The following is a 16,351-nucleotide window of genomic DNA, read 5'->3' on the forward strand; positions in this document are numbered from 1 at the left end:
AAAAACTCGTCAAACCCACACTAACATCTCATGGGGACGACTGAATTCACCAATGTCCCACATTTGTCCAAATCGAATGACAATATTCGGTTGTTCTCAGAGACTCGTCAAACTCACAATTAATTCTCAAGGGGACGACTCAATTCAGCAATTTCCCACATTGGTCCAATTCATAAGACAATATTCAGGTCTAGTTGTCGACATTCTGGTTACCGCCATTGTGCTGAGAATTAACATTTGAATTGCCGTTACTGCTGGTATCTATGTAGTCGGAGTTGCCATTTCACAGCTTGAAAACTAGACAGTGACGAGCGAGGTACCAGTGTGTGCTTACAGCTAGCTAAGTGTCACTCTCCGATGTGAGAAGGCACAATTCAACTTGGGTAAAACACTTATTCCCCTCTCATGCAATTGATTAGCCAATCACTGCTTAGTGCAGATAGTAAGACTAATACATGAACTAAAAACAACAGCTATATGGAGTAGGCCTATGGAAAATTGGAAAAGAGATAATTTAACAAAATTATTGTAAAAGCTAACAATGACAAGATTGTAAGTGTGAACTCGGGAAGTTGAAAAAGACAACTGAGACGTGGGCTAGCATGTTACTAGTTCACCAAAACTTATTATTAAAGAGCGCTAACTAACAAGGTCAAGGCTAATGCAGCAAATAGTCAGTGAAATTTGACTGAAGCCTTACGCTAAAAAGATTTAAATAGCAATCGAAATGTGTGTATGGTACATACGAAAATTCCTTGCGCAAAACTTACCATAAAAACGAAAACTGCAAAATATTGCAACTTGCCAAGAACAAAGTACGAACTGGCGCATCCACCATCAGAGCTCCAATACCCGTGTAATTTAATCAACTAAGTGGAGACCCCTGCCGCGTAAGCAAGGGAAGCGCTGCCTATGGAATAAAGCTTAGTGCATCAGAGTGACGTCACGTGTTCTGGCGGGAAATGTTCATGAAGTCGGAAAAATGACTGGCTAGTACCTACACTTGGCATGGTAATTCGTCGGTCTGCTCGTGAACTTTGGTCCATTATTCTCTTCTCATCACCTGGGTTGCTTTCTTAGGTCACGTTAACTTTGGCTTGTTGCCTAATTCAACGTCTTTGGTTTACTTGACTTAGATCATCCACATTGGCTGCTTTCGATTCCTGAACGTCCAACAGTTTCTCATCCTTTGAGAAATTTTAATTGAATGAATAAAGTTTATCGATATATATAGTAAATAGTAAAAGTCTAGGGGAGATTGTGTCTGGTTTGTGCTCAAAAGGTAATAGTATCATAATGAAATATATGATGACATAAGCTAGAGGAATCACACAATGAGTTCAATCAAACGTTAAGAATAACATTTACAACCGTTACATCATACTTTAAAAAGAACATGTCAGTAATGATTACAAAGGCTTTACAACTGTTAGTGAAATAGGATATTGTACAGAACAGGTTAAAAAGGGAGTTATTTGTTGTGCAATCTGGTGACAGCTGGTCCCATGCACATGATTAGAGAGAGAGAGAGAGAGAGAGAGAGAGAGAGAGAGAGAGAGAGAGAGAGAGAGAGAGAGAGAGAGAGAGAGGAGAGAGAGAGAGAGAGAGAGAGAGAGAGAGAGAGAGAGAGACAGAGAGAGAGACAGACAGAGACAGACAGACAGACAGACAGACAGACAGACAGACAGACACAGACAGACAGACAGACAGAGAGACAGACAGAGAGACAGACAGACAGACAGACAGACAGACAGACAGACAGACAGACAGACAGGCAGAGAGAGAGAGAGAGAGAGAGATAGAGAGAGAGAGAGAGAGAGAGAGAGAGAGAGAGAGAGAGAGAGAGAGAGAGAGAGAGAGAGAGAGAGAGAGAGAGAGAGAGAGAGAGAGAGAGAGAGAGAGAGAGAGAGAGAGAGAGAGAGAGAGAGAATTCATTTCAATTCAGTGGTCAAAGAAGGGAGATCATTATTTTCATAAAGTGGCTTAAGGGTTATGAGTCTCCGGATATAATTGAACGTATGGAACCGTCGCTAACCTGGTAAACTCTCTGTCTGATGTAAACAACATTTACCTATACACAATTATGGCTTTATCTTTCATCTCCACCCCGTCTCTCTCTCTCTCTCTCTCTCTCTCTCTCTCTCTCTCTCTCTCTCTCTCTCTCTCTCTCTCTCTCTCTCTCTCTCTCTCTCTCTCTCTCTCTCTCTCTCTCTCTCTCTCTCTCTCTCTCTCTCATCATGTGCATGGGACCAGCTGTCACCAGATTGCACAACAAATAATTCCTCTAGCTTATGTCATCATATGATATTTCATTATGATACTCTTACCTTTTGAGAACAAACCAGACACAATCTCCCCTAGACTTTTACTTTTTGCTATATATATCGATAAACTTTATTCATTCAATTAAAATTTAGGTTATCATATATATTTTTTATATTGCTGCATTGCTATATCACATCTGAGTGTGTGACATTGAAAATGAAAGACACGGTCAATTTTTTAGATGAAAGCACGACACATATCCTAAGTGTAGGCATTTGAATTGCTGCGCTGCCTCAGTAGGCCCAATCCATCTCCATCTCAGTAGTGTAAACATCTACAAACAAACATCAGTAGATGTTTACATTCACGGTATAATGCGTTAATTTGGGCAAATAGTGAGTTTGTTCTAGCAAGCTCTACTAAATAATGCAAAGCTGATAAACTCAGATAAGACATTGATATCAGGTAGGAAATAAAACAGTGAGAGGAAACAGTATTTAAAACTTTATTTGAAATATACAGAAAATAATATTAGAAATCCGGAAAATTGCGAGTACAAAATTGATCATTTGTCCTTTACCCTGTGACTTACCCATTCTCCCTCAGAGAAGAATGCTTTTGGACATGATATTTTTATACGTGTGTAAATAATGTTTATGATAGGCCGTATATTCTCTCTAAGTTACGTTTTAATGTCCCACAGAGGATATCTAGAAATCGTACTTGTTTTAGACCTGATGTCAGTAGAATTAATGTTTTTAAACAGTGTGCCATTCAGAGATGTATGACAACTTTTTTGTTTGTTTTTTGTAGTATTTCGAATATTGATTTTAACTTATCTCTGAGAAATTTTAAAAAGGCGATTTTGCAAGATTGTCATGTCAGGTTCACCTAGCAAGATTGATTTTGGTGTTTGTTTTGTTACGCATGTTTGTGTGTAGGTTATTAGTTTTTGTTTGTGAGACTTGTGTATGTGTGCTTTGTAAACTTGTCTAGACTTGTCTTGAGTTGTTCAATTTTTAAGGAGCCTGTAAATGGGTCGCCTTCCCATTGGTCTTCCATTACATGAATAAATAAATAAATAAATAAATAAATAAATAAATAAATAAATAAATAAATAAATAAATAAATAAATAAATAAAAATAAAAGTAAAATTCACAGAAATCATGAGTATGAAATAGTATAAAACAAACAAAATGAATGCCTCGAAAGATTGAACTTATGAAAATATCGAGATCGTATATTACATGGTAGAGGCATCATCGACTCATTGAAAATACTTCCCAGTATTTGCGAAGTCAACGCTGCTTGCCTCGTAACTCTAGATCACAGGGTTATTTCTTTATCAGATACTCGTGGTGGGAAGTTTCGCATTTAACTTACTTTCCCCAAAAATCTCTGTATAAGTAGGAAAGTGACCTATGAGCAATCAGCAAATATGTCGTTGTCTTAGAATTCCTTGACAAAGGTTAAAGCTACCAAATTTGCAAGAGGTATATGGACGGAGGTTTATAGTATTAGTATTTATTTACCCAAAAGCACAAATGAACATTACAGATACACATACAAAAATACTATTTCGTGGGTAGGGGAATCGGGATTTAGCTTACAGCTATTCAAGCCTGTCCCCTACCATAGTTATATACAATGTTTGACAGCAAAGTGATATAGCAAAAGGAAATACATAGTACCTCGGAGTTCATAGTACTTATGAAGAACATACGGTAACAATAAATTGTACAGTGGTTTAATTTACTCTTCTAGAAGAAATTGTTGAAAAGATCGCTTAAATTCGTTTAGCGTATTGCTACATCTTATGTTGACAGGGATGATATTCCAGATTTTTGCCCCTGAGAAGGAGAAAGAAAACTGACCTGAGTTTGTTCTGGCATAATATGGATAAATATTTTGATATGAACAGAGTCTTGTATTATAGTTATGGTGTGAAGGTTCAAAATAATCATACAAAGTGTGTGGTGATAGTTGATGGATCAAGCCATAAATAAAGGAACCTATCAAATATCTATGCAGTTTAAAAACATCTAGAATATTCAACTGAGCAAACAAAGGAGATGAGTGATCCGTTGGAGATTTAAACAAAACTGTTCGAACAATCATTTTCTGTGACATTAATATACTATTTAGATGTGATGAATAAGTGTTACCCCAAACCTCAAGGCCATAGTTGATATGGGGGAGTATGAATGTGTTGTACAAGAGTAGTAAAATGTGTAATGGTAATATATGTCTAAGTCTATACAAAATCCCACACTTTATTCTGATTAGCTTGTTTACCTTTTCGATGTGGTCGGACCAAGAGAGATGTTTGTCTAAAGTAATTCCCACAAAGGTGACAACATCCTCCTCCTTGATGCTTTTGCCTTGTAATGTGATATCACCAATCAAATTTACTTTCTTTTTGCGCCCTCTAAATACGATAAAATTTGATTTTTCACTATTTATCGTCAATTTGTTTGTATTGCACCAACGTTGAACCTCGTGTAATTGACCCGAAACATGATCCAAATTAATTTCCCCAACCTGTGAATAGGTATGAAAGAGATTGGTATCGTCTGCGAACAAACGGAAATCAAAGAAAGAGGACGAGTTTGGAAGATCATTTATATACATTAAAAACAAAGTCGGGCCTAGTACAGAGCCTTGGGGTACTCCAAAGTGAATAAAACGTTTTTCCGATATATGACCGTTTAGCTGGACAAACTGAGAGCGACCTGACAGGTAGCTTTTGAACCAGTTATGACAAGTGCCCCGGAACCCGTAATGTTCAAGCTTGGCTAATAAGATCGAATGATCGATTGTATCGAACGCTTTACTGAAATCAATAAATACCCCTAGAGTGAAATTCCCTTTATCAATCTCTTTAAGAATGTGATTTACTAAATTAATCAAGGTAAGTTTGGTACTGTGATTCTCTCTGAAACCATATTGATGTCTATACAAAATATTAAATTTGTCCAGATAAGATATGATTTGTTTATTTATGACTTTTTCAATTCATTGATTTTACTGAATAGGGGCAAAATAGATATAGGTCTATAGTTTCCAACAGAGTCATTCTCCCCTTTCTTGAAAGTGGGTTTCACTTTGGCGACCTTCAACGCTGATGGGAATGTACCAATTAAAAATGAACAATTTATGACATGAGCCAAAGGCGGCGCTATTACTTCAGCAGCATCAATGAGGAGTCGTGGAGTTAAATTATCCCACCCACTAGCCTTTTTTCTATCTAAATTAATTAAAAGCGCTTTGATATCAAGAGGCGTAACAGGTTGAAGAAAAAATGACTGTAACTGAGGTAAGCCCATATTTTGCCAAAAATCACAATTGGTCTGTGGAATATTATTTGCCAACCTTTGACCAACACTAACAAAATATTTGTTGAACTCCTCAACAACATCAGCTGGTTCTGATACAATACGCGTAGAACTATTTGTATCCACCTTTAGAGTAGGTGGTACTTTATCTGAACAGTTTTTCTTGCCTAACACGTCATTAATTACATTCCACAACCTGGCACCCTTACTAACAGTGAATAAATCAGCATAATAAGTCTGTTTCGCTTTTCTTATTGTACTTGTAAGAATGTTCCTGTAGGTTTTATAACGTAACACTACATCTGGGTTATGCTGACTAGAGATTACCTTTGACAACAGCTTATGTTTTGTTTTTACTGATTTCTTGATTGCTTTTGTAATCCATGGATTCTTTTTCCTTTTAACTTTGACAACTTTTACTTTCAGCGGTGCATGGTGGTCACAAACATCGGTGAATAAACTACTAAATGCATCAAATGCTTCATCCACATTGCTGTTGTTATTGATAACGGAACTCCAGTCAACATTTTGTAGGTCCGAAATAAAACTATCTCGATCATAATTCTTGAAATCCCTCTTTGTAACTGATTGTGAAATTGGTAAATTAATATTAAAGTTTTCAAACATTGCAAAAATTGGAAAGTGGTCAGATATATCTGTAACAAGTGTACCAGTATTTACATGACAAGTATTTATATTTGTATAAATATGATCAATTGTAGACGAAGAAGAATCAGTGACCCTCGTTGGTAGTGTGATAATCTGATTGAGGAGAAAGCATTGCATCTTGGATATAAAATTCACTGTGTTACAATCTGACTTTCCACTGTCAATGTTGAAGTCTCCCATGAGGATACAAAATTTCCTATCTAACTTGACCTTGCAAAGTACCTCAGAAAGACTATTTTCAAATTCTACAATATCTGTCCCTGGCTTGCGATATAAAACTCCAACAATAATTCGTTTTTTTCTGCCATAAATTTCAAACCATATCGATTTTGAATGACTAACATTAAACTGTAGCATCTTATAGTCGAGAGATGAATGAATATATGCTGCTACTCCTCCTCCCTGACCAGTCTTTCTGTAATTTATTTCAAGGTTACCACAGTCACCACTGCAACACTCATACATTACTCCCCACATGTATTTATTCAGCGGGTCTTTAGGGCTGATAAGGACATTTTAATTCGTTAATTTTAAGTTATATATATAAACAGGCTACACATCTTTCATACAATGTACTAACACGTATTCGTCGACTTTCCTACATAGAACTTACATGATTGGGTGATTTGGTGACAGCGTTTAAAAAGTGTTAGTGTTCCCTACTACGAAATACATAGGAATAGTAAGACGTGTTACTATTCGGGTAAAAGTACGTGGAAAATTCAGTTGTTCTCTTTCTTTAGACTAATTAAGAAAAGCGGTTTTCCTCATTTATTCCTTTCGTATGCTTTTTAATAACTACCGATCATATAATTTAGTTGCGAAAAAATGGACAAAGGTGATGAGAAGAATTGAAAACATTCAAACCACAGGGTAATGCTCGAAATATGTTTGTTGTTAAGTTTCTTCATTGAGGTGTTTGAACAGAGATAGAGGAAGGGTAATATTTTAGAGAAAATGCAATAATCAAACTAGACAGTCGCCGGTGGAAATATATTTTTTATCTATATAATTGGACCATACAAATCGTTTGATTTTCATTTGATTGGCATTAAATCTACCCTGACATTTTTCATCAAACCAAGATATATTCGCAAAAAAATGGTCAATTATTTTAAATGAGACATTGTATATGTTTAAATAGCGACCAATATTATATTAGGTAGTGTATAAGTGAATATTGAGCGACAGCTTGGTCGGCTTTGAATCTGTCATCGTGTGTCAAACTGTACAGGTTTAACAGGCGTATCATTTATCGGGTAGACAACCACAATAGATTAACTGAAAATTGTTAACATACCAATAATAATATATTATATTATACATAATAACCAATTTTCGATATATTATCCATGAGCAGTACAACAACATATTTAAATCGTGATCGCCGCTGAGGGCGCTGATTTTCCGGTGTGGATCCAGAATAGATTTGTGTTATTGTGTATCCAGCTAAAAAATGCGTTTATCCATTTTTCTGAAAAGCAAAAGTTCCAGTTGCAGCTTTAACAGATGACAAGAAAATATACTCTGTACTGTATGGGTTTTTATTTTTTTGCATGTTTGAAGCTCTGATAATCAGATTATCACCACTGTTCACCAGACGGAATCTACTTATTTATAATGCAAAATATACGTTGATTGCATGTGCTCCGAATCATCGCTAGAAAAATGTACATGCCACATCAGCGCACAGTACATTAGGTTCTCATTCAGTTTTGGAGGTTATGTGAAAGCATTACCCGCAAACTAACAATCTGGACTACGACGGCTCTTGTATTGTTTGGAAGTGATTCAACCGGCGAAGGTTAGTATACTACCATTCGGGGAACCATCAGCGGGTATCAATGAAAGCAACTGGTAGGTTTATTGTCCAATAAATTGATATAACTGGGGCAAGTGCACTGCAAACAGCTTCTGCGACAAGTGTAACTTGTAACTTTAACTTTGTTACAACGATTGAACTTTTACTAATGCATTATAAACGTTGTGATCATTGTAACATATACATTTAATGCTGGTAGTATAATGTAACTAGATTGTGTATTGTCACAATCAGAAATTTGTGGATGAGTCGACAGTGTATAGATTTAAATGATGTGTCATGTGTTGTTTGATTGTACACGTATCAACGAATGTAATTACTATGCATCATTGACAGTTACGTTTGGCTTTTTTGTAAGCATTTTAGAGCAATCTGTTCTATCACCTTTGTACCCTGTGAGAGTGCTAACGAGAGCGACCATGTTTGGTGTTGTCCAACAGGAAATTCACCATTAGCAAGTCTTCTTACAAAAAACCCCACGAGTTCCTAGCCTCTACTTAGTGTAATATGACTGATGGCGGCATAGTTTAACAAAAATTGATGGCGGCAATGAATACTATAAAGAATAATGGGGGGGGGGGGGCACCTGCAATGAATGGAGTCTTTTTCTTTTCTTTTTTTTAATTTCTGAGTTTATATGCTGGAAATCATAATTGTTTATGATGCGCAATGAAGGCCAAAATTAAATGTGTCGTTTTATTCTATTCGATACCATATTCTGTTATCAAACGATACCAGATTATAGTATTCGATGCCATATTCTGCTCTTCGACTCTTTCATTCACCAACTCATTTCGCTGGTGTATTTCTTATTCCTATTGTCAATCACACTTTCTGCATGTACACTAATTTGGTATCCCTAACAGCCTCTTCAGTATACTATCATAATGGGCCATGCTTACAATGCTGTTATGTCGGATAGCATCATTAGGAATGTTTGTAGATTTTTGAAGAGTAACTGATTGTTTAACCCGAAAGGCTTTTGTCATCAAAATAATACACTTATATCATGTATTGTGACATATGCCATTGGTGATTTAGACGAATCCTACCCCTAACCCACCCCACCCCGACGTATCATGTGCCACTATATGGTATATATATTCTGATTATTAAAATACAATAATGGATGTTAACAGTTCGAAAGAGAAAAAAAAAACAGATTTAACGTGCGAGAAGGTTACTGGCGATATCGAAGGTTACTGACGATAGTGCAACGTGGCAATGGTGAACCTGACAATAACGACCTAGCAGTATGTTCTGGTGAATAACCAGCATATGAGGCCCAGGCGTAGTTAGTTATGCTTACATAAACAAATAAACAAACAAACAAATAAATAAATAAACATTAAACTATATGTTTTTTCTATATGTGAAATGGTCACAACTGTCATCCCCTTGTGACCCTTTCATATATTATTGTCCTACAGGAAACATATAGTAATTCTTGTTTCATAGTGATTTGAAATTACTCTGCCTTTCATAAGCATATTTGTCAGTATATATATATATATATATATATATATATATATATATATATATATATATATATATATATATATATATATATATATATATATATATATATAGTTTTGGTAGTACTGGAACTCTTTCTTGGGTGTAACTCGGAGTTTCACGCATATTGCGATCATCAGAGTGTCTGATGATCGCAATATGCGTGAAACTCCGAGTTACACCCAAGAAAGAGTTCCAGTACTACCAAAACTATTACGCTCTGCCACTGCGGTATAGAGCACTGTCTTATAGCAGATTGATACTCACCGAGTTATATATATATATATATATATATATATATATGTTGTTTGTTTGTTTATTTGTTTGTTTATTTGTTTATTTATTTGTTTTGTTTATCGTTTATTTATTTGTTTGCCTGTTTGTTTTTGTAAACGTAACTAACCAAGCCTGAGCCCCCCCCCCCCATTAGGGCCTTTTCATACCAGAAACCTTGGCCCCATGACTACAACTAGACTTTTGCCTTTTTTTGTCTCATAATCATCAAATGTTTTGACTTTGTTATTCATTTCAAATTATATGAAGAAAAATATGGTCAACTTTTCTCCCTCATTACTATAGTGACTGTCTCTAAATGCTCACCCGACTGTTCGCAATCATTCATCTAGGTTGCTATTTCATGCAACTTATGTTTTACTTTCAATAATAGCCTGCCCATAGACAAACCAATGGTTACTGGCACAGTCACTTGTGAGCTAATAATCTATTCAAGGATGGGCATGATATGTACAAAATAATGGCAAAATAATAGGTATTTAAGATAATTCTTCAAATGCCGTAATCGGTGTTTGCATGAAAAGCTTTTCGTACAAACATTCGTCATGGTATTTTTGGGCCAATTTCGTAAACAGACATAATAATGCCATTATTTTGTATCACAACCACCCTTGTCATAAATTGAGTATGAGCTCGCAAGAGTCTGTGGTTGCCAGTTATTATTCGGTTAGTTTAAATGTTACGTTGTGTATATCTCACAACCTCTGTGATGACAGACAGCCGTAATTGATTTTTCCCAGGACGCGATAGTAAATTTAAAATGTTACATGATTTTCTTTCTTTTCCTACCGCTGACCGGTGGCATGGGTTCACTAGATGTTTGGTGTATTTGATAAATTTACTGACTCATGATTACACATGTCGGTCACACCGGCTACGCCTACTTTGGATCGAATTTCAAATCCGGATCATGAACACCAGCACCCCTAGCCTACTGAAAAGTACGTCTAAGGATAATGGAGAACATACTTGAATGAAAAAAACTCTTAAACATGGTCGATAATACATTTGGCTCATAGTCATCTCCGGTGTCTTAGGGGTGTATGAATACCTGCACAAAGTGTGACCGACTATACGAATAAGAAATAATTACGTAGAAAAACATGGCATCAAGTTGGTGATTGAAATAATTGAATAGCTGAATATGGCATCGTAAATAAGCAGAATATGGTATCTTTTGATAACAGAATATGGCATCCAATATATTCAAATGACGTTTAATTTTGGTCTTGATATATTGCGTGTCATAATTGTTCACTACATATAATGCCACTATTAAGTAAAGAGCACAAAAAATAATGCATTTGCATATTTCTTTTGCTCTGTTTTACATTTAGATATAATTTAAATGAAATTGACTACACATAATTGCTAGAGAGTGTCTGCAATATGCAAAAGTGGCTTAATTATGGAAGTCCTCCGTGAAGGGCACGGTCAAAGGTCACTGTATGACAAGAAAACTTACATGTGATTATATACCGTAGGGTAACAGGGTTAGACACTTGAATGGACTCTATATATATTAAGGGTTACGATTTATGAAGTATGGCATTGATATATTACTACAAATTTAATGAGGCCATCATTAAAAAAAAACGGTACGAGCACCAAAAGTAATGCTTGTGTATATAAAACACCTAATCTTACAATATTACCAGGGAATCGGTTACACCAACAGTTTGCTTTGTCTCTATCTTATCTTCTGGGAGATTATCACAAATAAACACTGCATACACTAGTATAAAAGTAGAGGGTTTTAATTTAGATAGGAGTAGAAAAATGGAGAAGATGTATTTATTTAGTCGATCAAGAATGAATTATATAAGGCTAAAAGAGAGAAAAGTAGACAGGGAAAGAAAAAAATGTCTCTATATCACAACATTGAAAACTCAACCAGTCAATTGATCAATATCACAAAAAACATAAGTTTTATTTCACCACAAAAACTGATCATTCGATAAATCGAACAACCAATCAAATCAATCAATCAATCAATCAATCTATAGGTCAATCAATCAATCAATCGATCGATCGATCGATCGATCGATCAATCAATTACATGCTCGCTATGCGCCCTGTGGTATTAGGAATGTACAGGAAAGACATCTGTCACTGCATTATTTGAAATATTGTTGCGTTTTGGAGAAACCAATGGTGAAAATTGTGGCTCGATACATATTGGAAGTGTCAAGACACAGAATCGGAATTGAAAATTAGTCCTTTGAATGCCATCAATTAAACACATTTCTTATTGCGCATTTAACACCGTATACGTATTCTCTTCTCATAGAATTAACGATGTTGTGGAAGGTAAGCCAACGCGGAACATTTGTTCTCTTCTGTCTGGCAATGTTATTATTGGCCATGAATGTTCAGAGGTTCCTGTATAAACCAAAGCAAAGTCTCAAATTCAACGTCGGACAAGTCAGATACGAGTGAGTATGGTTATCTCGATATTTCATAATAATACAATCCTAAAATAAATTACCATATTGAGTAATGAAAATGTCAGCATGAGTCGGCAAAATAAACCAATTGGATTTTCTAAAGTATAATTTAGTAGGCTTTATCATGATGTATGTATTATGAGAGAGAGAGAGAGAGAGAGAGAGAGAGAGAGAGAGAGAGAGAGAGAGAGAGAGAGAGAGAGAGAGAGAGAGAGAGAGAGAGAGAGAGAGAAATGAGGAGGTCATGAGGATTATCTATCGTACCTAGAAGTTTTAACACATTTCTCTCCAGTTCTCATCAGCCTGCACTGCATGGTTACCTGTTCGTTTCAAGATTGATTATTAAATCTTGTTGATATATACAGCTCTTCATTGCTAAACTCAAGAGTACTGCGATCTTCTCCAGTCATACACACTAGGTCGCACTCTACGTTCTACAAACAAGAATCTGCTTGCTACAACAAATTAAAGACAAGTCACCTATGGAGGTCGTATCGCCCCAAAACTATGGAACTCTTCGACACTTGATAATTGTTCCTCTATTTCAGATAGGGGCAGAGCAGTAGTTGATTATATTTGTGTTCCCCATGAGCGTTTTCAACCATTAATTGACAAACATAATCTTCAATTTTTTTACGACAGATGTAAACGTCCTGATCAATCGTTAATGTACTTTGATTTTGATGATCACCCATGTGAATCCATCGGATCAACCAATTGACCTGTGACGTCTCGTGTCCTACGATATTTGATCAAAATAATATTTTCTGTAATTTTATTCATGTCTTGAGGTATAACATGTGTTTTGAATTTCATAGGTCTACCATATTCCGAACAGAACTTGACATTTAAAGTTATTTGCATCGTGTTCTTCTCCTCTTCCTGTTTTACAGCATTGTCCCTCCATTTGCTCATCCAATGAAGAATGTAACTTTATCCGACAACAAACACAAGGACAGTGATGTACCGAATTGTGATTATCCCGTGGTGCCTCGTGAAAATTACATCCCTAACTACTACACTAAATTATCACCCGACCAAAGACTTATTCTGAGCAACAAAAATGTAATAATTTCGTTCCTGCATCACCAAAAGTGTGGGGGTATGACAATGCGCGGGTGCATGAGAAAGGTGGCGAGCAAAATTTCTATCGATACACCCAAACTGCTGTGCAACGCATCTGTTCAACGATTCTACAAAGTAAATGCTAATGGTGATTACAACGCAAATGCTACGTTGTGGTACGTTGGTGACTCTGCGTTTGGCGTATGTGATACTAAGATAAACAGTGGGTTATGTTCTTATTTTACCATTTTGCGGGATCCATATGATCGCATTGTATCTGCTTACAATTACTGTATCAACAAAAATCCTAGAGATCCCATATGTAAATTATGGAATGTCCGAAATATTTCGATCGAAAATTTCGCCGTTTACACTGGCAGTCATTTGTTTGGTCAATTGTTATTCAATGTTGAATTATGTGCCCTATCGTCAAATAGTGAAGAAATTAAAGCGATTGAAAAACGTGATTCGATTAAATTCAGACATACACCTTGCTGGTATACGCACAAGGCGTATATTAAGTACCATTTGAAGAAATCTTCTCAACTTAAACTTCTATCTTACGTCATTGATCATCTCGAAGATTGGTTTATGGTGATAGGAATGACGGATGAATACAACTTGTCGCTGGAAATGTTGGAACGGGCTTATGGGTTTCCGTTTAGTCAAATGTGCGGCCGTCATCATGGTGTCCGTAAGACGAAGGCTGCAGATATTGTCAAAATGAGAGAAAAACAGCGACGGCAACTTCTCAGAGATGACAGGGTGCGCGAAGCACTTTATTACGACATCATGATCTACAAAACAGCAGTAGATATATTCAAGAGGCAAAAGAACATCTTCCTGGCTGAAAATGCTTATAAGCACTAAGATGCTTGTTGTCCGGGAGTTTCCTGAGATCAGGATAGGAAAGTAATGGTCTGTTGTTTCATGGCGAGACTTCTTACATCGTACACATCGAGCAAGCTTTAAAGACAGGCACTGAATCCATTATCAAATTACGACTTAAAATTGAGAAAACATTTCGAAACATAGCTAAAAACACCAAATTCATAAACGTAGTTATCTCAGTATGTTTTGTCTCAGCAACTGACTGAATGGGACATTACACGGCAATAATATAGCCATTTCAACTCTTCAGACGCTGATTTGTTTTGGGGATTTACATGTATACATTGTTTAATCGGTGATAATAAAATAATGACTTAGTAATGGCACGGGCGATGACCGAGCTTAGTGTGAGAGAGGATAATTATTCAAGGGAATAAAAGAAAAAGCAATGTCAAATAACAGAGGATACAGTAATTTACCTTGGAGGTAGAATGAACCTTCATACTCAGGGCTCTATTCAAATTGCATGTTCTTAGCGACAATACAGCTGACCACTAGGTGGCGGTATGATCAGCCGATTGTAGATGTTAGGTAGTTCGACCACTAACGGCATGTACGTACGTAAGCAGACTCTACAGTCGTGAAGAGCATGTAGTTCGTGAATGGTGATTGGTTATTCATATTGTGATAGCACTCAGACATTTGAATACATGTACAACGGGGTGAGAGCTGTGCCTGTTCACGGGTGATTACCAATACTATACAGTTAGTATACAGAGAGAGAGAGAGAGAGAGAGAGAGAGAGAGAGAGAGAGGAGAGAGAGAGAGAGAGAGAGAGAGAGAGAGAGAGAGAGAGAGAGAGAGAGAGAGAGAGAGAGAGAGAGAGAGAGAGAGAGAGAGAGAGAGAGAGAGAGAGAGAGAGAGAGAGAGAGAGAGATGATCGTCAATACCAATGTCATCGATGCAGTCAACAGTTTCAGAAGATGACATTCACATCTTGGAAAGATTTATGGTAGTGATGAATTACGTGCTAAACGTTGGTGCAGCACCACTTCCAGTGCGTGTTGACGATGCTAGTTTGTATCCTTTGTTCAGAAGCAAAGATAATAGGAAATTTCATCAACGCATGCTCATGCAAATGAATAGATGCATGTGCCTACCAAGCAGGTATTATTTGGGGACTAGCAACTGTCAATCATCCAGACATACGTGCATGCAAAGTCGTGTTGACTGGCTATGGATCAAACAGGATTAAAGGTGACAACTGGTAGGAATTTTATAACCTTTCCATTATGTGTATTTGTTGCCAGGCACCCACTTCTGACATATGATGCAAATATTTTTTTCCATTTTGGCCTCACCTTCACCAGTGTCACAGTAGTTACATATGCCAGGAATAACAAGTGAAGGCTAACGTTGTTGTTATAAAAGTGGACTTGGTACTGAGCAAACAGTGTAGTGATTTAGATTTTAGAAGTGTTTTAAATTATAAGTAAAATCAGCTGCACAATAAAAACATTCTTGGAGACGGAATGATATCAATATGCTTAACACAACACTATTTCCCAGTAAAAATGATCAAACAATTTTTGTCTGATCAAAGTTCCATGCATGTGTATACATGTGTGTGTGTTAACTGACCTACGATTTTGAAGAGTTAGGGAGGCCTGACACTTGATGCTGGTCAAATGTGAGTTCCCACATGTCAGATGTCGGAGTTTGTTACACATTCTTAGTACCAGGTAATCTTGAGCTGATGTAGGCAGGATAAATGTCTTTCTTAAGACTTACTTAGGAAAAAACAGTAACGAGGTATCATATGCACGTGGTATATATATATATATATATATATATATATATATATATATATATATATATATATATATATATATATATATACCAAAATAATGACTAGAAGAGATACATACATTGTACATACATAATAGAACAGTGTGCCTGTTACGAGTAGATTTACTTGTATTAGTACTAATGTATAGTGTATGGGATTGCATGTCAGAAATGTGGTTTTTTATATATAGGTTCAACTGTACGTCGTCTTGGTGATTGTTTCGTGGAACATCTCCGCCTGACCAGACAAAAGAATCGT

The 16,351-nt window shown here is 36.4% G+C and overlaps 1 protein-coding gene across 1 annotated transcript; it reads right to left on the reverse strand.

Moving 5' to 3' along the window:
- Nucleotides 1-5,265: 5,265 nt before the first annotated feature.
- Nucleotides 5,266-6,450, reverse strand: LOC144433705 (uncharacterized). Its single transcript, XM_078122058.1, has one exon. The coding sequence runs from the start codon at nucleotides 6,448-6,450 to the stop codon at nucleotides 5,266-5,268; it is 1,185 nt and encodes a 394-aa protein (XP_077978184.1).
- Between the last annotated feature and the right edge of the window lie 9,901 nt (nucleotides 6,451-16,351).

The sequence above is a fragment of the Glandiceps talaboti genome, chromosome 4, assembly GCF_964340395.1.
Source record: "Glandiceps talaboti chromosome 4, keGlaTala1.1, whole genome shotgun sequence".
NCBI classification, from domain to species: Eukaryota; Metazoa; Hemichordata; class Enteropneusta; family Spengelidae; genus Glandiceps; species Glandiceps talaboti.

Bases quoted from the DNA above. Each gene is read 5' to 3' on its own strand.
- LOC144433705 (XM_078122058.1), bottom strand. From the start codon at position 6,450: ATGGGAGACTTCAACATTGACAGTGGAAAGTCAGATTGTAACACAGTG.